Raw genomic sequence first — 23,221 nt, forward strand, 5'->3', positions numbered from 1 at the left:
ATTTCTGGAATTACGACAGGTACCGACACAGACATTCGCATACAGAGTGGAATTACGTATGAACGGGATGGTTTTACTCCAAGACTGAAATATAAAGGCCGAGAGGGTCGCGATGATAAATTCAGGGATTGGTGATGGTATGAAATTTCCGCTTGCTCTTTTTTCAAGAAGTTATTGCCCAAAATTCCAACACCATGGAAAGGTAGATTTCCATCACAAACATGAAATCGAATTTTCGATCCCAAAACTTTCAATTCCACCGTCCCAATCGTCTCCATAAAATGCCCATTCAAACCTCGGAGTAGCATCGTGTCACCATGATCTACTCTAATTTCGGGTTTAAGGGCAGAGGAGTTCATTAAACATACGTCCTCCTCTGTATCTATGAGAAAACATTGTGATTCTCCGTGAAGTGAATTACACGAGTCGAAAATTTTTGGACCTGTCCCTAGGGACAATATATACCCTCCGTCAAGGTCGTTTTCCATTGTAAAAGGGATAGGACGGGTAGGTCGATTTTTGAGGACCAGTGTATTCCAATAAAAGGAAATGCCAGCTTGTTCTTTGGTGAAAAATTCGTTTCTAAGGATACCCGGGTAACCTTCTGGTGATCTATGTACAACCTAAAAACAAACATCTACTTCAAAGACCTTGAGCGTCACAGTTCCAATGATTGGCATACTGTTGGTCGCTATGCCACCCACTATACCTCCGTTTTCGGGGTAAAAGATGGTATCATTCCCCGGAGCATCGATAAAAAGGAGGTTCAGGTCAGAACCTGTATTCAGTAAAACTTCACAACCACCCTGGAAGAGGTCTGGGGACTTCATCCAGACTCTCTGTCCTTTACCGATTACTAGTGTGAGGGTTTGGGGCGCTGAAGGATTTTGAATTCCTTCACAGTTTGAGGCCTCTGCTGGGCACTCATGGATCGGCGAGGCCCGCCGGGCATACTCGCAGTCGCCTCGGTCTGTCAAGCGCCCGTCAAGTTTAAATACTCGTCATTGTTTTTCTTTGGGGCAGATTTAGTCGCTTCGCGGTGGGGACAGAACGGACAATTAATTAATGTAACGGGACCTAAGTCCACCTCCTCCACGGAAGCCGATACCTCGCCCTTTTGGGCATACTCGCGTTGCGTGTGGTCCCTATTTTCATAATCAACACTACCATATATTATAAAAGCGAAATATGAACATAAGCCTACATTAGCTCACCCATTAGGCATGCATTGCATGTGGGTGCCTCACCGACAACCACCACGAGACCGACCTCATTCGGACCCAAACACTCCTCCCATCTCTGGTCGAAGCGGGGCTTGGAATGGATCCCCTATGGTACCAGACTTCAGCTCTGGTCATCGGCTTTCGTAGGTTTAGTGGTGGGGGGCAAGTTCTTCCCCAACCCATAAGGGCTACCTCCACTTAGGAATATAATCACCAAGATTTCAGACATGCCATTATACACACTTGCCCTCATCCATCACCTAGTGATCTCTAATCTACGAGTTTTTTATGGCCGCCATGATGTTTTAAAACACAAAATGGCGGGAGTCGGTCCACTCGAGAGGACAGAACGGACAGTTGCAACATGAAGCGTCTAATTTTAGATGTTCTAGTTTATCAGTGTCTATGTCAGCAGGGTCAAACGTCACAGTCTTTTGTCTGGCCGAAAAAGGCTCTTCTGTACGTGAACGCGACGGGCTTTTCTTGTACGTCCGTGGAGTCAAGTCATCGTTACGGTTCCGGCACGTCCCCCTTTACTCGAAGTGTCAGCGTAAGTTAAGTAGTCTGCAGACTCTATACTGGCGTCAGAGTCTACACTGTCTTCGTCGTCTGTGTCATATTTACTCCGTCTGTGATTGTTTTTAGAGTAAGTAAACGTTCGTCCTTTAGTCTCTCGACGATCATCGTAGTCGTCATAATCCCGACGAGGTCTCTGATAATCGTCTCTAGAGTAGCGTCTATTATAGTCTCGGTCATAGTCTCGACAGTCTTTATGAGGATGACGCGAAAAATCGTTAGAATCGCGTTTTCGAGCAGGCCGCAAACATTCGCGGGTTCGCTCTTCTTTAATCGCCTTAGAAAGCTCTTCCAGCGTTTTTGGATCTTTTAGACGCGCAAGACATTTCGGAAGGTCAGGCAAAGCGGAATAAAGAAGATCGAATGCAACCTTTTCTTGTTGCAACATGATGGCACCTCGATTCTCTGCTGGTAATGCAGCTTCCAGGCCTTTGATCATCCTGCGTAACCTGAAATGAAAGTCTTCGATGGTTTCCCCGTCTTTCAGGGACGCTGCAGCTAGACGTTTATGCCAGATAAGAGCAGGATCGCCGTGACAAAATCTCTCACCCAATGTGTCGAGTAGTTCTTCAACGCTGTGGAGTGGAGTATATTCGATAATGCTTTTAGCACGACCAGAGATTCTCTTTGCAATTTTGGCAACAAACATATTATGGTGTTCTGGGAGGATGCAGGGTAACCAGCTTCGTACGATCGCTCCAAATTCTTTAAAATCTTGTTCGCAAGTTGGGCCTTCACCGTTAAACTTAGGTAGCTCTCGATAGAGCTCCTTGGCCATGTCGTACTGAGTTGGAGGGGTGTTCGCATCATGCAAGGTGGCGTCTAGCCGGATGACGGGTCTCTAGTTATCGTCTTGTTCGGACCTTGCTGAACTTAAGCCGTGAGCTGGAGGAGGCGTTAGATTTCTTCGCCTCCGATTTTGTTTATTTCGAGTAATGGTGGATACCACACCCTAAGGTGACGTGCGAAACGACGAAATTATAAATCTTTGAACTCGGGATAAAAATTGCTGACTTAGTCAGAAAAAGAGAGAAAGAGTTAGCTTCTACAGCTCAAAGCTGGAACAACAAAGTCGATGTATGACTTTTCCTGACTCTGCGATTTGGTCGCGTAGTCGTGGACGGTGACTCAGGCGTTCCATTACTCGATTCGAGGGGCGGAAAATGCTGAGTCCGCAATACGTGGAGTTGCTACCTGCTAAGGTGTGGCAAGTCCACGACGACAGGGTGTGGCACTTAACGAAAATGCCACAAACCTTAAAATTTAGAAATTTTTTTTTTTTAATTTCAAAAATAGGAAAATTACCACAAAATCTACCTTTAATCTCAAAATTGGTAGAAAAATGATACCTGTGGCTCAAAAAGAAGGATTTTAAATTTCGAAAATCCCACCGCTGCCACCAGTATTCTTTATGTTATGTCCGCCGCTTAATTTTTAATTATTTATCCAGGATTTGTCCATTTGGTAGCGATAGTAATTTTGGACAAGCGGGTTGGAGGGTGCGGACAACAATAAAGAATACGAGGAAGAAATTATCTTCCTATAATTTATTATTTATAGTGGATCTTTTCGAATATTAAGAACCCAAACGTCTCCGAAGAGACTGGTGCTCTTGTTTAAGCCGAAAATATTTTAAGAATTTAGAATAATAGTTTTTTCACCTACCTTTCGATGTCAATTCTTCTAGTGCGGCAGCTATTATCCCTCCAGAACTAAACAGCTCACTCGGCCTTCCTGTGGGGTTGGTAGAATAGGTGCGGCTGGGTTGGTAGAATGATATCTTATGTACTACTTTCGAATGAAAACCGCAAGGTTGGAGTGATGAACTTGATCTTTTATTAAGTATTTCAAATTACAATGTTTTAACTAAACGTCACTTGTTCACTCTAGTTTTTTACAACTTTTATATAATTTATATTATAAGATTATTTATCTTATCGGATATTTTAAACAGATTTTATTCTATAAACGCGTCCTTTTTCACACCCAAAAGGGGTTTTTATGCGCAGAAACTCGGCACGAAGTGAGATCACAAATTCACGTGATTTGTGTCACGATTCAATCGAACCGGATAGATCTTCGAGATCTTTCAATTGCAATTGAGAACTATACTCTACACGATAGTTGATTATCAGCCGAGTATCTACCTCAATTGGCAATTTAATTTATTAATAATGACCGTAAATGAATAAATTAATATCCTACACGAAATTAATCAGCCGGATACCTATATCAGCAACGATTACTTATTGCCACGTCAGAAGGTTTCTGCAATGATTACGGGCTATCGACGCCGTTTACGCGGACCAGTAAGTCAAAAATGAACTAAAGGCCCTGAGCCATGGTGCTCAGGCTTTTTATAGACTTTGCTTGGCGATTGATGGGGAATTTTGAATTATCGTCATTGGTGAAAGGTGACGACAGTTTATTACTTATTCGTTAAACCTATTGCAGTTATCCTCCCACTATTCTTTGCCGCATAAAACGGTGAGAAATCTGACGCTGCGTTTTCGCGCGCTTTGCAAAGAGGAGCTCAGAAATAGTTATTTTAAATAATTATAAAAATAAAAAAAAAGTGTGTGTGTCAGCTCCGACTTACGATTGGAGTTTACTCCTTCAGATCGACAGTCTAAATAGGCACAGAATTAAAGGATTACTAGTCTAAGAAAAAGATTAATACCATATCAAATGGTAAATAAACGAATCAATGAAAATACCGAAAAAATGTATTTTTATTCTATTTTAGTCTAGTCGAGAAGTTGAGTTCCTGCGAAAAATAGTTACAGGTCTCCGAAAAATATAGTTGATGGCTTAAACGATCTGGAATGACGTTTAGAAAAAGACTTTTTTTGGATTTTTTTTGGAAAAATAAAATTACAATTGTTATGAACAAAAAACCGTAAAAAAAATAGCCGTCCAGCTTTTTGGCAAAATCTGAAAAAGTATAAGTGATAGCTCAAATATTAGAAAAGTTTCTGAAAGAGCATAAAATTTTAGTAAAAAAGTTCTCGACTACCCGAATTGTAACTCCAATATTTATAATTTTAATTTAACGTTGAAAAGTAATCATATAATGCCTAACAAGAATATAAAATCAGTAATAGCTTAAAATTAAAAAAAACACTTGAGAATACAAAATAATGATGCTCACTGTACGCATGATTAGCATGCATCATTAGAGTACGACTGATATACTATATATATATTTATCATTTGAAGACGCCATAGAGTATATTATATATATATATAGGTATATTGTATACATACAATGCATTCATACGCTGCCTCGTAGGATACCCTATACTATGGAGACTATATACATATATAGTCTCCATACCCTATACTATACGTATATAGTCTGAATACCCTATACACTCACGCCTGAAAAGTGAAAGTCGTAACGCGGACGGTCGTAACAAGGTCATTCGTTGAACGTATTTTACTCCTTATATTTTTTCCATACCGGGCTCCTTATATGAAAATCGATTCTTTGGGAGTAAACTCCAAAAAAATTACTTGGACATAACACCGTTAAAAGAATAAAAAAGTGAAATTAGTTTTTTCACGAAAAAGTTAAAACATTGAAAAACATCGTCCGACTGCTGACGCAGCAGCATCCGCGTCGAACGATGATAACGAAACTCCCTCTTTTTGGGAATAAGGCCCTAATACCTTATCTCACTTTTCAGTAGGGCGTTGGCTCGCGTAAAGATATAAAAAGCCGATGCCCAATGCATCATTCTGCTCACACTCGTACACTCTCACATCAACCAGAAATTATAGTAGTGCGGATTAGAACACGCAAGTAAACTCCCGGTTTAATTAAATTATATTATTATTTTGACACGAAGTTATTTGTCAAATAGGAATTGTAAAATCCAAGTGTATTCTCAACTAAATTCTGCGACTATTCTATTTTATATGAATAAATCAAACATATTTATTCTTTAACTAACGATTAAGTTATTTCAAGCTTTCGAAAACTACCCCGTATCCGAAGATCTACAGTCACGTCCAATTCAAATTATTCGCGCCAGCATATTACAAGCCGACACGACTCCAAGACGTAACACAAGGACAGAACAAGAATTTAAACTTTTGGATCTAAATAGTTTCTTGTTTGATTTTTAAAGTTTTTTGTCAAGTTGTTAACTCGTGAAATTTTATGCATTTAACAAACTTTATTGTAAATTTTACTTATTGTAACGGATTATTTTTTATTAACAGATAAATGTTATTCGCAATTTTCATCTTACCTATATGTTGTGAACTTTTTTTGATTAGAAAATAATAAAAATTTATTTTGATGAAATAGATACGTTTTTCACGAAATCACTCAAAATTAGTACACTAATTGTTGATGAATCACTCATACTTTATTTTCGTATACCTTTTTTAAAAAATAAATAATTAAATTAAATTATTTGTTATTGCTCAAAAATAAATTTTACGCTGTTCACCTACTGCTGCCATGAAAATAACATGGACCCAATACTTGAACATGTAACGATGTCTCGTTCAAGTTTTGGGTACCGGTCTGAACATTGAGAGGTATAGTTAGACGCTAAAATTTAATATAAAAATTTTAGTTTATGTCTTAGCGAAAAATATATAGTATTTAAAAAAGACTATTTCATTGAGTGGTATAATTTTCTTTACTTAGAATGATGATTTACCGTTTTTTTTAATGATTGTTCGGCTTACGGTATAGTATCTTTTTATTAGTATCATTGAATAATTATAACATGCGCATATTACTCATAAGATATATACGGATTTTGTATAACAACGATTCTAAAAGTCTGTTCAACTACTGGTCCCATTTTTAGAAGTGTTCAAGTACTGGGTACTTTACCTTAGTTATTTCCATTTTCATGTCAAGCTCTTGAAATCGATCAGAACACCAATTTTTTTAAGAGCTTGACATTAAAATCGAAATAGCTAGAAAAAAATGCGGGATTTTAAAAAACATTATCGAAGATAATTTTTAATGAATAGGATTCTCAACAAAAAAAGTTCTATGACGTTTCGTAATAAGTCTGATAGTTTCACCGAAAAAGTAGAAAGATCTCGAAGCTTCCTATAAATTGGACTTCAAGCTCCAATAACTTTTAAACAGATGAATTTCGCAAAATTTACGGTACAATTACTGTTCCTGTGAGCATATCTAATTTTACGGTAGTTTTCGGTATCACTACCGTAGTTTACGGTAATCAAGTACGGTAAATCTACGGTAAAGTTCCGGTAAACCACGGTAGATTCCGCGGAAATCCCGGAAAATTCCGCGGAATCTACCGTAGTTTACCGGAACTTACCGTAGAATTACCGTACTTGATTACCGTAAACTACGGTAGTGATACCGAAAAATACCGTAAAATATGATCCGCCAGGGATTGTCGTGTCTATTAACGTGTAAATAATTAATCGAAAAACCGGACTCAATAGTTAGCTTTGTTATTTCCAGGCAGGTTGTGTAAGTCACTCGCCGGAAAATTCTTCTGGAATTTTCCAGGCATGTCGTGTAAAGCATTGCCAGGAAATCAATTGCAATCTAGTCAAAATTAACTAGTCATTGATATTAGGATAAATTAATTATAAGTATATTAAATTAAGTAATTAAATCAAATCAATTGATATATTATGAACGTTAAATGTGTCGTAAAGAAAATCGTGAAAATTGATAGTCAAGTTTTGAGTATTGGATATAGAGTCGGTGAATAAAATGTTAAACGTTAAATTAAAATAAATCATAAAACCGGCTTAACAAAGTTGTTGATAAAGGCAAGGTTAACGTTATAAGAAATCAGTTGTTATTAATTGATTAGTAGTTTTAAAGTGTAGTAGAATTATTTTTAAATCAGAAAATAGGTATAATGGAATTTTATATTGTAAAGTGTGCGAGTGTGAACAGTGTAATTACGAAATTCGTTAATACGTAAATAAGGTTTTACTCACGTAGAGGGTCCAGGGGACCGCGTGAACTATTGTTAAGGGTTTATCACGTAGAGGGTCAACATCACCGCGTGAATTTGTGTAAAAGTCGCGTAGAGGGTCCAGGGGACCGGGCAGGTATAAAAAATAAGGTGTTTGCCACGTAGAGGGTCTCGTTGACCGCGTGGAGTTAATTTATAAGTAAAAGTCGTGTGTGTTATAGCCAAAAATAGTGGTTTAATTAAGAGTTAATTAAATTGTTTTTTAAAATCGTCAAAGGTAGTTGACGTTAGATAATAAGGTTAATAGGTAATAAGGTTCATAAGGTTATAAGGTTTAAATAAATATTGTTAAGGTTAAATAAATACAAGGTGAAAATTGTTAATAGTGGAATAAAATTAATAAATTGTAAATTATCCTTCCTCGTCCTTCTCTTACAAATTAAAATTTACAACGACCCTGAACGATTAAGACCCGGTTCTGGAAAACCGTTAATACTTTCAGTGGCGCCCTTAAAAAGGACGACTAAGGTAGCAGTACCCCTGTTATATAGTTTTAGTTATAGTTGGTGTGGTTTTGGTGATGATTCCACAGATCAAAAATTATCCAGTTTTTTTTTATGCGTGGTTTTGAGATAATTCCACAAATCAAAAATGATCTAACTTATGATTTACTGGTTTGGTGATTCCAGTGATAAAAATTACCTGGCGCCCTGTTAGTTTTGAGACTGGAGGCTAAAGACAGAGAACGAAGTTATAACCAGAAATCAAGTGTGATTTCTGTGTTATAATATAAATTATACTCTGGAAAATACTCGAGATTTTCAGTATAGTAAAAATAATACAACAAAAATTAAATAATGAAAGGTCATCTATGCCAAAAAATTAGAACTAAAATATGTCCATGCGCAATGCAAAAAAATTACCTGTTAGACATAGTGGAGTTTGAAAAATAAATTCAATTTCTCGTCCAGATTTATTCATTAATTAATAAAATCCAATGCTATACATGCAACCGCGGCTGTAGATTGTTAAATATATTTCTATATTATGAGTTTTTCAGGGATTAATTCGATTGAATAAATGAAATTAACGGGAAAATTAAGTTGAAAAATTGAAATAAATTTTATTTAATACAATGTTGGAGCTACTTTAGTCAAGAAAAAACCACTATTAAAAATTCAATTGACATAAAGTTTTTGAATATAAGAATACGTCAATTTTTACATTATAATTATATACCCAATGTCATCTAGGTACAGAATCGGATTGCTTCAATCGATCACCATATCGATGATTACTATTCCCACGGTTATGACCTCGAGGAGCACGACGACCATAATAATGTTGATGATTCAAAACTGTGCGGAGAGTATTTCGCTGATTACTTGCTTGTTGGAATGTGTTCTCCTGTTCTAAAATATGGTGATCATCAGCAATTGAACTCTGAAAATCAAATAATATTATTAAATTTAAAGATATATCCTTGGTGATTCGTCATTACGATAAAAATATTAAAGTCACCGAGATTTAACATTTAATTTGCGGTTACTACCTCTAAAAACACCACGTTTCGAGCTTTTTAGTATCCCTGTTTAAAAATATTGATTGACAAGAATTGAAAGTGATGAAATTCGAATTTTTTTCAATAATTTCAATTGATTTCAATTCTTTTATTTGTATATATAGATATACAGTTTGCATGGAGTGACCGCTTCTTAATTCTTTTCAATAAATATTTTTAACCAGGGATAAATCACAATGTCCACATCACCAAATACTTTTAAAATTCGATGTATTAAAGATTTGAAGTAAAAATATAATATAACAATCGCTTGAAATGGTGTTGGATTCGAACATGAAACCCTTTGATTGTAAATTTACCGATGACAAAGCTTACTCGGAAACTAGTGATTTTGAACTATAACCAGAAAAAGCATAGAAAAAATACGTTGAATTAAGGAACCGTATATAGTAAAACAATTGATTCACATAGTAAAAAAAATACTTAATCTGAATATAAAAAAAAACAAAAAACATTTAAATTAGTACAATAACTAATTACACCTAAGAGATATGAAATAATTTAACGTGAGGAGATTCTAAATCAAACAACTGATAAGGCGGAAGCCGGCAATATTGGAGGTTACTCACGGTCGCAGCGCCACAACAAATTATACATATCGGAGCACATGTTTACCAGTACAACAATTTTCCAGATAAACTTATAATCATTAAATTATCATTATTTTATCCAGCATCATCCTATCGACAACAAGTTTTCAGACTCTTAAAAGTAAGTCTGTTGATTAGTCATACAAAATCACCTAATTCTACGTGTAGCATTTCCATTTATTTTCGAACTTAAAACTCTTTTTATTATATTCTTCAATCTTTTCTTTACTAAAATAAAACAAAACAGTTACATTATATAGTAGCACTAGAAGTAGCAATAGTAACATTATTTTTACCACTTGAACTACAACTATTTCTCCTGTGGGCATCTAAGACGCGATTGTAAAAGTCAACGCACTAAGTGCCAGAGATGTGGCAGTAAGTCTCACCCAACCAAGGAATGTAAAAGCCAGGAGCCAAGATATGCCAACTGTGGTCTTGACCACGAAGCTATATCTAGACAGTGGCCAGATTGGGGCATAGAACAAGAGATAATCAAATATAACGATAGGAATACAGGTGCCAGAAACGTGGCGAGGTCAGCAATAAAAGTCTCGAGTATTCCTAAAGCCAGAATTTCATCATAAAACTCACAGGAGACCAAAACTTTCCCATCAGTTCATCAAAACACAGTATACTTTGATTTCCAGAGCAACAAGGGAATTTACATAGACCAAGATCACCAAGAAACATAAGGCACAGGATCCTCACAATCCACAGAAATAAGAGAAAGCCCTTATACTGTAAGTAAAATGCAGGGAAACCTAAAAATGCAAGTCAAATCAAGTCCTCTGGATTTGTTATTATTTTTGTCCGTTTTGTAAAAACGGGCTGGCGCCCTCGTGCACTAACCCAGCCTGAGGAGCTAGTTCAGGTAAACTATTATTTTATTTATAATTATTTATTATTTCAAGTCATTTATTATTATTATTATTATTTATTATTTATAATTTTGTATACACGTGAGTGACCTCATACGGTTTACCGAATTTGTTCGCGTCTCCGTCGTGAATTGAGAAAAACGGTTTACGTTATAATACTTTAGACCCTATCGTATACGAGCAATTTATAAATATCATTAAAAAAGTCATGGAAGAGTCAAAAAAAGAAGAAATTGACCTTAACGAGAAAGCACCAAATAATAATGATGATCAATAAACAACTCACAAAAATTCCCCTCCGCATTGAAAGGGAAATTTCTGCGACACGATAACCTCGGAAATGGAAATTAACAATATGTGGAGATGCGTCAAGAGTTTTAAAAGAACGCTGATTGCCAGACCGAGCAAGAACATATTCTCTCCAAAGGACCCAGAGATCAACTCAGCAATCTTTAAATTAATCAACTAGGGGTCATTAACCTACATCCAGAGAGAGAATAATTATCAAGATATACCCCCGGAAAGCAGCAAGTTAACCACGACATATTATTGGGCACCATTACCTTAGGAGAGACAAGAGACGAACTTACAAAAAAAGAAAAGAAATCTCCAGGTACTGATGACATTACATATGAGCTGATAGTCAAACTACCCATCTCCGCGCTAGAAATGATCGAAAAGTTATTCACCCACTTCTTAAGCCATGCCACAATTCTGGTTATTTGGAAGGAGAAAGTCTGCCAGATTCTGAAGCCAACCAAAAGATAGACCGATCGCCATGTCAAACTGCTTGATGAAGATATACGAAAGAATGTTAAACGACCGATTAACTTGGTAGATAGAGCACAACAAGCTGTTACCGAACGAGTGGAATAGGTTCGGACAAGGCAGATCATGAATAGATAATATCGCTCAACTAGTCTCAGAAGCCAACCTAGCCATGATTAAGGGAAGATACATGGGTGCTCTGTTTCTCGAAATTTCAGGAGCATTCGATAATGTTGATAATCCAAGCTTAATCAACAAGCTGCGAGAAATGAATATTCCTGCGGTATTTATTCGAGCAATTGAAAGACTCTTATTGAAGAGAAGACTACACTTGGAGATTAAAGGGAAAAAAATCAAGACAGCCAGCACTAACAAAAGCCTACCGCAAGGCAGAATTCTTAGTCCACTACTATCCAACATTTACATAAGATTAACTAGAAGACATGTTTATAAATGGATAAGCATCCTGTCCTTCGCGGGCGATTTTGTAATCTACATCCTATTATAAGAAGTCTAATCATAAGAATTCTGCAGGAATCGCTTGAAAAACTGAGTACATGGCTAAAACATAGAGGATTAGAAGTTTCCATAGAAAAAACCATACTAATGATTTTCTTAAACAATAGGAATAGGGATCCAACTAGCTTAGTATTAAGGACAAAGTAATTAAAGAGTCCACAGATATATAAACCCCTTATCAAAGCAATCACGGACTGGGTACTCATTGTATATCACGCTCTTCTGAATCCAACCTTCTTAAGATCAAAAGATCTCAATATGCAGCACTAAGAAGAGTCACTGGCAATATAATAACAACTCCAATATATATACTTTTACACATCTTAGCCGAACCTGACCTTAAAGTAGAGCCAAATACTTAACCAGAAGATATCTAGCCAAATAGACTGCCAGACAAACAAACCAGCTGCTAAAGACATTCAAAGTCATTGAAGCTACGCAAAAATTTCTAATGAGTAGAAATACGAGCAATTACTGTAAGAAACACTACTCACTCCTTTATAAGGCCTAGCTTTCCAAGTTGTCAGGAATAACTAAAAATGGCATACCAGCGATATCGCAGGTGAATTATTAGAGCAGGTTCGTAAGTACGACAATCGACCTAGAAATCGGGTCTGATTAACCCCAACTCAAACTAGAAGCATTCACGTTCATGCTTGAATACGCAACCACGAAGGGTAAGATTTCCTTCAACCATACCACAAAATTCAAAAGCGAGCTCTGGTTTAAGGGGCTTGGACTCACAAGGCAACAAATTACCATCTCTAACAGGTTACGAAGTGGTCACACATTAGCTACAGTAGAATCTTCCTAATGTGACTCTCCGTAATGTTACACTGTCTCTAAATTTAACAAGATTCTCTCCCTAATGTTAACAATCCTGTGTACCACTACGTTTTTTCGCGAAACCAATCAAAAAAAACCTTAGTGGCGGGCAATTTAAACCTTCCAACTTGCACCTATACGATTAAATCCTAACCTACGCACGATTTTTTTAACTTCCCGCTAAGAAAATTGTAAATTTTCAAAAATTCGGGAAGTTATTGGTTTCGGTCTGATTTACGAAAATCGAATTTCCATCAGATGTCGACGTTTCGAGGTCCTAGGAAGCTATCCTGACTAATTTCACGATGATGTCCGAGTGTATGTATGTGTGTATGTAAATATTCATAACTCTTGAACGGATGAACCGATTTTGATCGTTGAGGTGTCATTCGACGCGGCTTGTTAATGTCTTGAGGCCATAAAAATTTGAACTTAATCGGTAGGGTGCGTTCAGAGATATTTCAAAAATAAAATTTTTTCGAAAATGTTTTAGTTGGATAACTTTTAATTTGCTCGATGGATTGATTCCAAAATCTAATCAGCTCTAAAACTCTATAAGCCGCGTCGAATGCCACCTTAACCATCAAAATCGGTTCATTCGTTCAAGAGAAACCGTTGACGAAAGAATTCAAAAAAAATTTTGTCCTTGGTTTTTTTGAAATTTCTCAAAAACGGCTAAATAAATCAATTTCAAAATTTGATCAGCTTCAGAACTTGATAAAACGCGTCGATTGCCACCTCAACCATCAAAATCGGTTAATTCGTTCGCGAGATATCGAGGGAGAAGGAAATGCTAAAAAATGGTTTTTTACAAAACAATGGCATACAAAAGTATTTGCGAGCTCGAAGAGCTCGAAAATGTATTCACAATAATATTTTCGAGCTCGTTGAGCGGGAAGTTTTGGGGCTGGCCCGCAGGGTCAACTGACAGACCGACTTTTTTTCATACATCACGCATTTTGACCGCGCAGACTTGCGCACATAAGACTCGAGTATTGGTATGGTGGGGACGACAGGATTTGTTAACATTACGGAATGGTCCTGGACAGGAGTGTTAACATTACGGAGATTTTACTGTAGAGCACATTCAACCCGAATAAACATCATTGACAACGCAAACTGCGATATGGCGACGATAACCAGACAGTGAAACGCCTCCTTTGGCAATGTCAACTTGTTGATAATAGAGTGAGAAATACATAAATTAACAGTCTCTCTAACTAGAATAATTATATTTCAGATTGTGCGGTCCAGTCACTGGTCCTATCATCTTCATATACAGTGATTTTCCCCATCATACGTTACTTTAATCACGACCACATAAACCGGACGATACCTCAAACTTTTCGATGTAATAACATACCTTATAACACTAACATTTGCTTACTTATAACTGATTATTGAAAATAGCCTGAATTCTACCTAACATACGCACTAGGGTGTCCGTTATTTCCCAAATCGATTTTTATTTACCGATCGCCTCTAAATATTTAGTTTATGACCTAAAAAAAAATATCCAACCCAAACAGGCTCTTAATTTTCACATTAAACCGTGCCGAAATCATTTTATATTTCCCATTTAAATAACATGGGATTTTTAGACTTTTGACTTTTAATTTTTTTCTCAGAAACAAATGTGAGTAAAAATTTGATCAAAGCATATTCTGATAGAAAATTGAACGCTTTACAAAAAAGTTCTCTTATGAATTTTCGATAAAATAACTCATTCAAAAGTTATTTAACGTTAAACTTGTGTTTATTGTCAATTCTGTCATATTTTCAATTCTATTTTCATTTTTACCTTTTTTGATTATAAAATCGTTGGAATAAAAGTTGATAATTATTATCACTAGAGTACCAATGATCATTTATGTCGATATCATGGCCTAAACAGAAAATCAAGGGAAAGAAATTAATTTTTGAGAAATAAAAGCGATAACAAAACTTTGAATTTGCTATGAGAATTTTAAGATTGACAACAGTATAGAGAGTTATCCTAGTTTAGTCCTTAAAGTAGTAGTTATGACCAATTTCACCACTTTGAAGACTAAACTGGAATACCATAAACTGGATTAGAGCCTCAAAATACTCAAAACATACAGGAATAATTTTATCCACATTTGAACCTCAAAAGTCTCCTTCGACGTATTCACTCCCTTCCTTTTTTCTATCTGAAATTTTTCAAAGTCGGAAGCATAATTTTTCATGCATTGAAGATTTTTGGGTCTTAGTTATAAGTTAAAATCGATAAGTTATTCACATTTAGACTCCATAGTTCTCATTGAGAATTTAAAGTACTAAAGTAGAGTTTTATTAAACTAGAATTTGTTTTCTGACTCGGGTACGGTTATATAGTATAGATTCAAATATTTAGATCGGTATTTTGTGGTTACTTAGTTAATTGAATCCTAATTAATTAGAGAATATAGACATAATTGCAATTCAAATCCAATTATTCACTATTCCGCCTAATGCCATTGATGAGAGGTTTGTTAGAACTTGAGGTTGAAACTATTTTCATTGACTTTAATTATCGATTGATCCGTAAGCAAAAATTAAAACAAAAAAAGCAAATAAACTAGTGTAGTGCTTTCTGTTTGTTGTTTATAGATTGTCTATATTGTCTCATTAATTAGGATTAAAATCACTAAGTAACCACAAATTACTGTTATGTCCGACTCCGGAACCTTTTTCAAAATTCACGTTGAACATCCTGAGGAATAGCTATTCCATTTCTTATAATAGAAACCAGGATAGATTCAGCTAAGAAGTACAAAAATCGTACCAGTTTTCTTTTTCTCATGTCTCTCATTCCCTTATTCTTTCCGGCTCCCCCACTTAATATTTCAATGGTCTTCCTATGCGTGGTGACACCCACAATTAACATAGACTTAAATTAAGTTCCGTCAACGGGACACCTCACACTTTGTAAGACGCTGCAAATTCCCCCTTTCCTGACTCGGACCCCGTGGTTGCATCTTAAAAATTTTTCAAGAGCAAAATCACTCTACCGAGCACCGGCTTGCTTTTCGGTTTGTAGCTGAGTTACCCCTCAGCAAAGAGTCAGTAATTAGGTACAGCAGTATCCTCAATCTCAAATTTACAATAAAAAAAATAAAACCGATCATCATCGCTTTTATATCACAGTCAAACATAAATATATACATCTATACATCTATAGTTGATAAAAGTTAACAGTGTTATTGGTTGTGAGTAAATAGATCCGAGTTCAATTATAATCTTGAGTGAAATTATATCGAGTATACTACTATTATAGAAATAAAAAAATAAAGCAATCCATGTGTAAAATAAAAGAAAATATCATCCTTTAAAAGAGTATCAACTCTATTTCCTATAAGGAACATTAAAGGAGTATTATTCTTATAAATATAAAATTAAAAACATAGAAAACCAAAAAAATCTTAGTGTATATTAAAAGTCTAGTAAATGTTCAAAAATAAAGATACGATCCTTTAAAGAGTATCATCTATTTTCTATCAAGAAACATAAAGGAATTTTATCTTTACTAAAGACTGAAAATTTAAAGGTAAAATAAAAAGAAAATCGAAGTGAAAACGAATTTTTGTGTTTGATTAATTAAAATAAGTTAGTTAGTATTAACATCCTACCCTTACGCGAGGACCGGTTTGTACGAGAAAGACAGCAACCAATCCGAGGGTCTACATCTGGAGATCATATTCAAGGATCCAGAGATCTACTTCGAAGGAATATCCTAGCAAAAGTAATCAAAAGAAAAAACAACACAAAGGTAAGAAATTCATAAGTGGCTATTTTATCTTTCTCGACTTAATCACCAAATTTCAATCAGTCTCAAATTTAAGCGGAAAAAGGAAGCTATAATTTTACAATTGTATTTATCAATGAACATATAGTATATTCATATATTTAGAAAGATACCTCTGTTTAAATATAAACTAGAATTAAAAGAAAGTCCACATCGAAACGTATCCCTAAACAAATAATTACGGCTTGAACTAAACATTTGAGCCGAAAATTGCATTGGTTAGTCCGAACGCCTAATCCACGCAAACCAAATATTAAATAATTAATAGTCGGATATAACAATACCGATTTAAATACTTGAATTTATACTATATAAACTTAATTTCATGCTCATAGCATATCCAAAGTTTTGTTATCGCTTTTATTGTTCAAAAATTAATTGATTTTCCTTTATTATATCCTGGCTGTCAAGCAGGGCCCGTTCTCAGCTCACTAGATTATTTTACCGACTTGTAGTCTATTCCCAAAATAAGGCACTCTAATTACCAACAATTAGAGTACCTTAAGTAGATAATTATAACAACCTAAGAATATATTATATATCATAAGAATTATTCCATCATTTGAATTATATGACATAAGAATATCTTTAACATACGTATATTTTCCAAATCAATAATCAAATAATAAACTAATCACCGGATGTACTTAATCCCACGTATGAGAACATATTTCATTTTAATCTCCAAGTATATTCAACTAGTGATAATTTAATCATTTGAAAACACGGCTGTATAAACTATTAGTAATAATTTGTAAGAAACGCAGATGATATGAAAATGGACTTTGACTTTCAAATAAATAACTTTTCTCAGAATTTACATCAGCCGAGGATTAAATTCCCTCTCGCACTCGACGCATGGGTTTATGCCCAATCGCCTCGCGCTGATAAGCAATGACGAGTTCAATGATCAATGAGTGTGAACTCTGATCAACAATTCAATCCCACTATTTTTGGTGATTAGAATACCTTATAAAAACTCTTGCTGACAGAGCAGAGCTGCTTCACAGACTCTCGTTAGTTTTAGGCTCGCTTAGAACAGATTTTGATACTCTCAGTTTAGAGACACTTACCCCAGATCTTTGACATCAGAACTTATTAAACTATCAAGTCCACAGTCATACCTTCTGTACACAGAAAAAAAGGATTACTTGAACTAAGGAATTTACGTTCTTCCCAAATTTTTTCTTGAATCAAGCTTACATTTTGTTTTTGATTCAAATAACAACAAAATTTGGATTTAGAAGCTAATTTCTTTATTGAATAAATAACAATCTCGATTCAAGAATAGAATTATTCAGCTTGAAAAACTTTTGTTTTTGTTTAAAAACATTTCAGACTTATCTCAAGTATTTTTTTATTCGGTTTAAAGTATTTAGATTTTTGATTCCAGTATTTTTTCTTAGCTTAATATAATTTAATTTTCGACTCAATTATTTTTTTTTCTTGGTTTAAAGAGATTTGATTCTTAGCCCAAGTATTTTTTTTCTTGGTTTAAAGTGATTTGATTCTCAGCCCAAGTATTTTTTTCTCTTGGTTTTTCAAGAAATAATTTTTCCTGTTTAAAAAAATTATTTAACTCTGTACGACTTATTTATCCCTCCCTGGAGAGGTTAAATGTCATTTTTTTACCATCGGTAAAGAAGGAATTTTAATTTTTTTGACGTATGATGGGACTCGAACCGCCGACCCTTAGATAGAGATCCAGTTTAAGTCATGTGCTTTAGACCACTCGGCCACCACACGCATTTGAAAGCAAAAATTTATTCTTTTACTTAAAGCTATTCAGTATTATATATATTTAAGACTAAGCTAAAAAAAATTCCTTTATTGAATAATAATAAAAAAAATTTTGCCTTCATTTGTAAACCATCAAGTTTTCTTAATTTAAGAATATTTTATTTTAAATTAGAATAAAACAAATATAGTTTCACTCGGAAATTCCGAAAATAGCTGAATTTGTAATAATTAAAATATGTACTTGCTAAACTTACAAATAATTAAAACATATATGAAATAATTATTATTATCTTGCTTTTTAAATTTTATCTACTAAACCTTATAGCGTGGACAAAATATTCATTTCTTGTGTAGGAGCGACAAAGATAGAGTACTGAGAAAAGAGTGGGAGAACCTCTGCGTGAATCCAAGAGAAAACTTACTTGGCTTAAGCTCGCAGTGCTTTTGGTTCGAGATTTGTATTTTAGTTCAAGTTATAACTGTTTATTGACTTAAAACATCGCATTACTTTATTCAACGTTGTAGCTTTCTTGTACTGAACATTTATATTTTTTGGTTAAAGTAACAAATATATTACAGTAAGGAACAATATTTATTAAATCAAGAAATTTTAATTATTAAATTAAGTAACTCAACTGTTGAATCAATCTTTGAAAATGTATTGAGTCAAAAATTTTTTTTTTTTCGTTCAAGATTTAAAATCCAAGGAATTTTTTTACTTGCGTCAAGAAAATCTCGTTTTTCATTCCATACCTTCAAAAGTTTCTTGGCTTAAAAAAAATTTCTTTGAGCCAAATAATTTTTTTTTCTGTGTAAGTTTGACTATTGAATATATATATCATTTGTATAATAAGTGTATACTTTTAACTTCTAAATTCTATTACTATCAATTGTGAATAAAGTTATTGTTATATCTAAATACAACACCAGTTATTTCGGGTGACCGTGAGGTGATTTGCTGTAGAGAACCCAATACCTAGAAACACTACGGAACTAGCTGAGCTCAACATCAACATCGTGCAGTGAAAACGTAACACCTTGATTTTCTGTTTAGGCCATGATATCGACATAAATGATTATTGGTACTCTAGTAATAATAATAATTATCTTTTATTCCAACGATTTTATAATCAAAAAAGGTAAAAATGAAAATAGAATTGAAAATATTATAGAATTGACAATAAACACAAGTTTAACGTTAAATAACATTTGAATGAGTTATTTTATCGAAAATTCATAAGAGAACTTTTTTGTAAAGCGTTCAATTTTCTATCAGAATATGCTTTGATCAAATTTTTACTCACATTTGTTTCTGAGAAAAAAATTTAAAAGTCAAAAGTCTAAAAATCCCATGTTATTTAAATGGGAAATATAAAATGATTTCGGCACGATTTAATGTAGAAATTGAGAGCCTGCTTGCGTTAGATATTTTTTTTTTTAGGTCATAAACTAAAGATTCAGGGAACGATCGGTAAATAAAAATCGATTTGGGAAATAACAGACATCCTAATACACACATACCTTTTTACATTACGCATACAATAAAAATCATAAAAGCTACCTGGATCAGGAGGATCATGACTACAAAATCTGACTCGTGGCCCTATAGGGATGATAGCCGACAAGGAAAAGAAAAAGGAAAAAGGCTTACTCGGACACAGAAAAGCTCACAAGAATACTGAGTGTTAAGATCCATATAAACAACAGAAACAAACAGCCATGAGTCACGAGAACGCCTCTTGCGATGGACCTAGTTACTATTCAAAAACTAAGATGTAACATAGAAATTTTTATAGATTACGTCGTATTAAAACAAAGGTAGCACTTTAATATTTGTTTTATTTAAAAGTCAATAGAAAAATTAAATATAAAAATAATTATAGTATTAAAATTATAATTTTCTTTTTTTCGTTTCACGATGTTAACATTGTTATTTTTTAAATAACTATTAGTCGAAAAAGTTTTTGATTGAATTACGATATTTATAGTAAGAAATGGAACCTACATAGTAAATTTTTAAACGACATTCGGAAGTTCACGGTAATGAAGATATAATCCAGGATGGCAACATAAACATTAAAAACTTTAGTTTTTTTTTTTTTTTTTTTTTTTAGAGAGAATTCAATGTTGTACTAGAAAGGAATCGAAAAATAATAATGGTGGTTTAGTCTGGGAATCAACTACCATTATTTTTTCTCGATTCCTTTCTATTGCAACATTGAATTCTCTCATGACAACTCATTATTAAATGTCTTATGAATATATATATGTATATATATTAGGGTGATCCAAAAAATAACAAACTTTTTTTTTTTTCTTCCAAACAGGTTCAAAAGTTTCATTTAGATAAAAAAAGACGCCTGTGAAAATTAGAGCTCTTAATATTAACATTAAGAGGTTCCTCATCGCACTTTTCTATTTCCCTTAAGAATAACATGGGAAAAATTTTTTTTATGTCTTCTGATTTTTATAAGTAGCTAACGATGCGTCATAGGAATAAATGGCAGGCATATTTTTGTAGGGAATTGAATGCTCTACAAAAAAAGATTCTTATCATTTTTTGAGGAATCTATTTGTTCAAAAGTTATTTGAGGTTAAAGTCGAATTCATATTAAATTTTGAGATTTTCTTACTTTTCCGGCGAAACTATCAGACCTATTACAAAATATCATTGGACCTTTTTTGTAGACTATTTTATTCCCTAGAAGTTATTTCTTGTAAAGTTTTTTCGAATTCCGCATTGTTTTCTAGTTATTTTTATTTTAATGTCAAGCTCTTAAAATCGATCAGAAGACTATTTTTTTATGAGCATGACATTAAAATAAAAATAACTAGAAAACAATGCGGAATTCGAAAAAACTTTATTAGAAATAACTTTCAGGGAATATAATTGTCTACAAAAAAAGGCTGATGATAGTTTGTGATAAGTCTGATAGTTTCGCCGGAAAAGTAGAAAATCTCAAAATTTAATATGAATTCGACTTCAACCTCAAATAACTTTTGAACCAATAGATTTATCAAAAAATGATAAGGAACTTTTTTTGTAGAACATTCAATTCCCTACAAAAATATGCCTGCCATTTATTCTTATGACGCATCGTTAGCTACTTATAAAAATCAGAAGACATAAAAAACATTTTTCCCATGTTATTCTTATGAGAAAAAGAAAAGTGCGATGAGGAACCTCTTAATGTTAATATTAAGAGCTCTAATTTTCACAGGCGTCTTTTTTTATCTAAATGAAACTTTTGAACCTGTTTGGAAGAAAAAAAAAAAAGTTTCTTATTTTTTGGATCACCCTAATATATATATATATATTAGAGTGAGCCAAAAAAACCAACCTATCGAATTTACATCTTAAAAAGGATCTATATATCGAGAAAAAAATTCTCCCATTGGGCAAAATTTTTAGCTCAATTTTAAAAGGTGTCGATAGCCATTTGAAATTTCCCATTTAAATAACATGCAAAAAAATTTTTTTTTATTAAAAATATTATAACTTTTGAACCGTGTGAGATAAAAATTCGGCCCTAGAATATTCTTGTCTGGCATTAAATTTCTTTAAAAAAAGTCCTGGGAGTCGAATTTGTAAACTTGATATTTCGTATACTAACAAGCCATCAAAGTCTAGAGTAAACAGAATTATACAAATTTAAGGCTTTATTTGGATTTTCCAAATACTTTTCTTTTATTGTGATCGATAACAAAATATTAATTGTTACAACGTGGATATTGTTGGTGATTTCATTGCACTACGTGTAGAACAAATTTTCTCGTAGTATTGATATTTTTAATAATAAAGCCTTAAATTTGTATGATTCTGTTTACTCTAGACTTTGATGGCCTGTTAGTATACGAAATATCAAGTTTACAAATTCGACTCCCAGGACTTTTTTTAAAGAAATTTAATGCCAGACAAGAATATTCTAGGGCCGAATTTTTATCTCACACGGTTCAAAAGTTATAATATTTTTAATAAAGAAAAATTTTTTTGCATGTTATTTCAATGGGAAATTTCAAATGGCTACCGACACCCTTCAAAATTGAGCTAAAAATTTTGCCCAATGGGAGAATTTTTTTCTCGATATATAGGTTCTTTTTAAGACATAATTTCTATAGGTTGGCTTTTTGACTCACCCTAATATATATATCTGGTATAGATAATATATTATATTTGGTATAACCAGTGGTCTTTCCCATGGACAATTCGGGATATCCATCCCAGTTCGGGCTCTCTATATTTTTCTTGGAAATAGTTCTTTATTCTATTCGATTTCTCTGAAGAGAATTGAAAAGTATCAAAAATTTCTAAATATGAATTCTCCTTAATTCTCTAAAGAGAATTTAAAAGTATTGGAAATTTCAAAATATGAATTCTCCTTAATTCTATTTAATTCTCTGAAGAGAATTAAAAAGTATTAAAAATTTCTAAATATGAATTCTTCTTAATTCTATTTAATTCTCTGAAGAGAATTTAAAAGTATTAAAAATTTCAAAATATGAATTCTCCTTAATTCTATTTAATTCTCTAAAGAGAATTAGAAAAGATTCAATTCATTTTTAATCCTCTTTAATTCTCTTTTTTAACCAGGGATTGTTTTATTTTTTAGAGTAAAAAAAAAAATAAATCAAAAATTCAATTGTTTATTGAATAAACAATTTAAATTTGAATAAAATAAAAAAATTTTTTTCAGACATCAAAGAGCAAGATGAATAATGATTTTAAAAAAAATGGTTCCTTAATTTTCATAACAAGTGGTAGAAAAAAATAGTTAATTA

General features: G+C 33.5%; 1 protein-coding gene across 6 annotated transcripts in view; it reads right to left on the minus strand.

Moving 5' to 3' along the window:
- Nucleotides 1-8,833: 8,833 nt before the first annotated feature.
- The window catches only part of LOC130669646 (E3 ubiquitin-protein ligase RNF25), a 51,636-nt gene continuing 37,248 nt past the window's right edge, over nucleotides 8,834-23,221 (minus strand). For all 6 annotated transcript variants that reach the window (XM_057472657.1, XM_057472653.1, XM_057472658.1 and 3 more), the window contains exon 7: nucleotides 8,834-9,175. In XM_057472657.1, the coding sequence (XP_057328640.1) occupies nucleotides 8,978-9,175 (198 nt within the window). In that variant the 3' untranslated portion in view covers nucleotides 8,834-8,977. The remainder of the gene's footprint in view (nucleotides 9,176-23,221) is intronic.

The sequence above is a fragment of the Microplitis mediator genome, chromosome 6 (assembly GCF_029852145.1).
Source record: "Microplitis mediator isolate UGA2020A chromosome 6, iyMicMedi2.1, whole genome shotgun sequence".
NCBI lineage: Eukaryota > Metazoa > Arthropoda > Insecta > Hymenoptera > Braconidae > Microplitis > Microplitis mediator.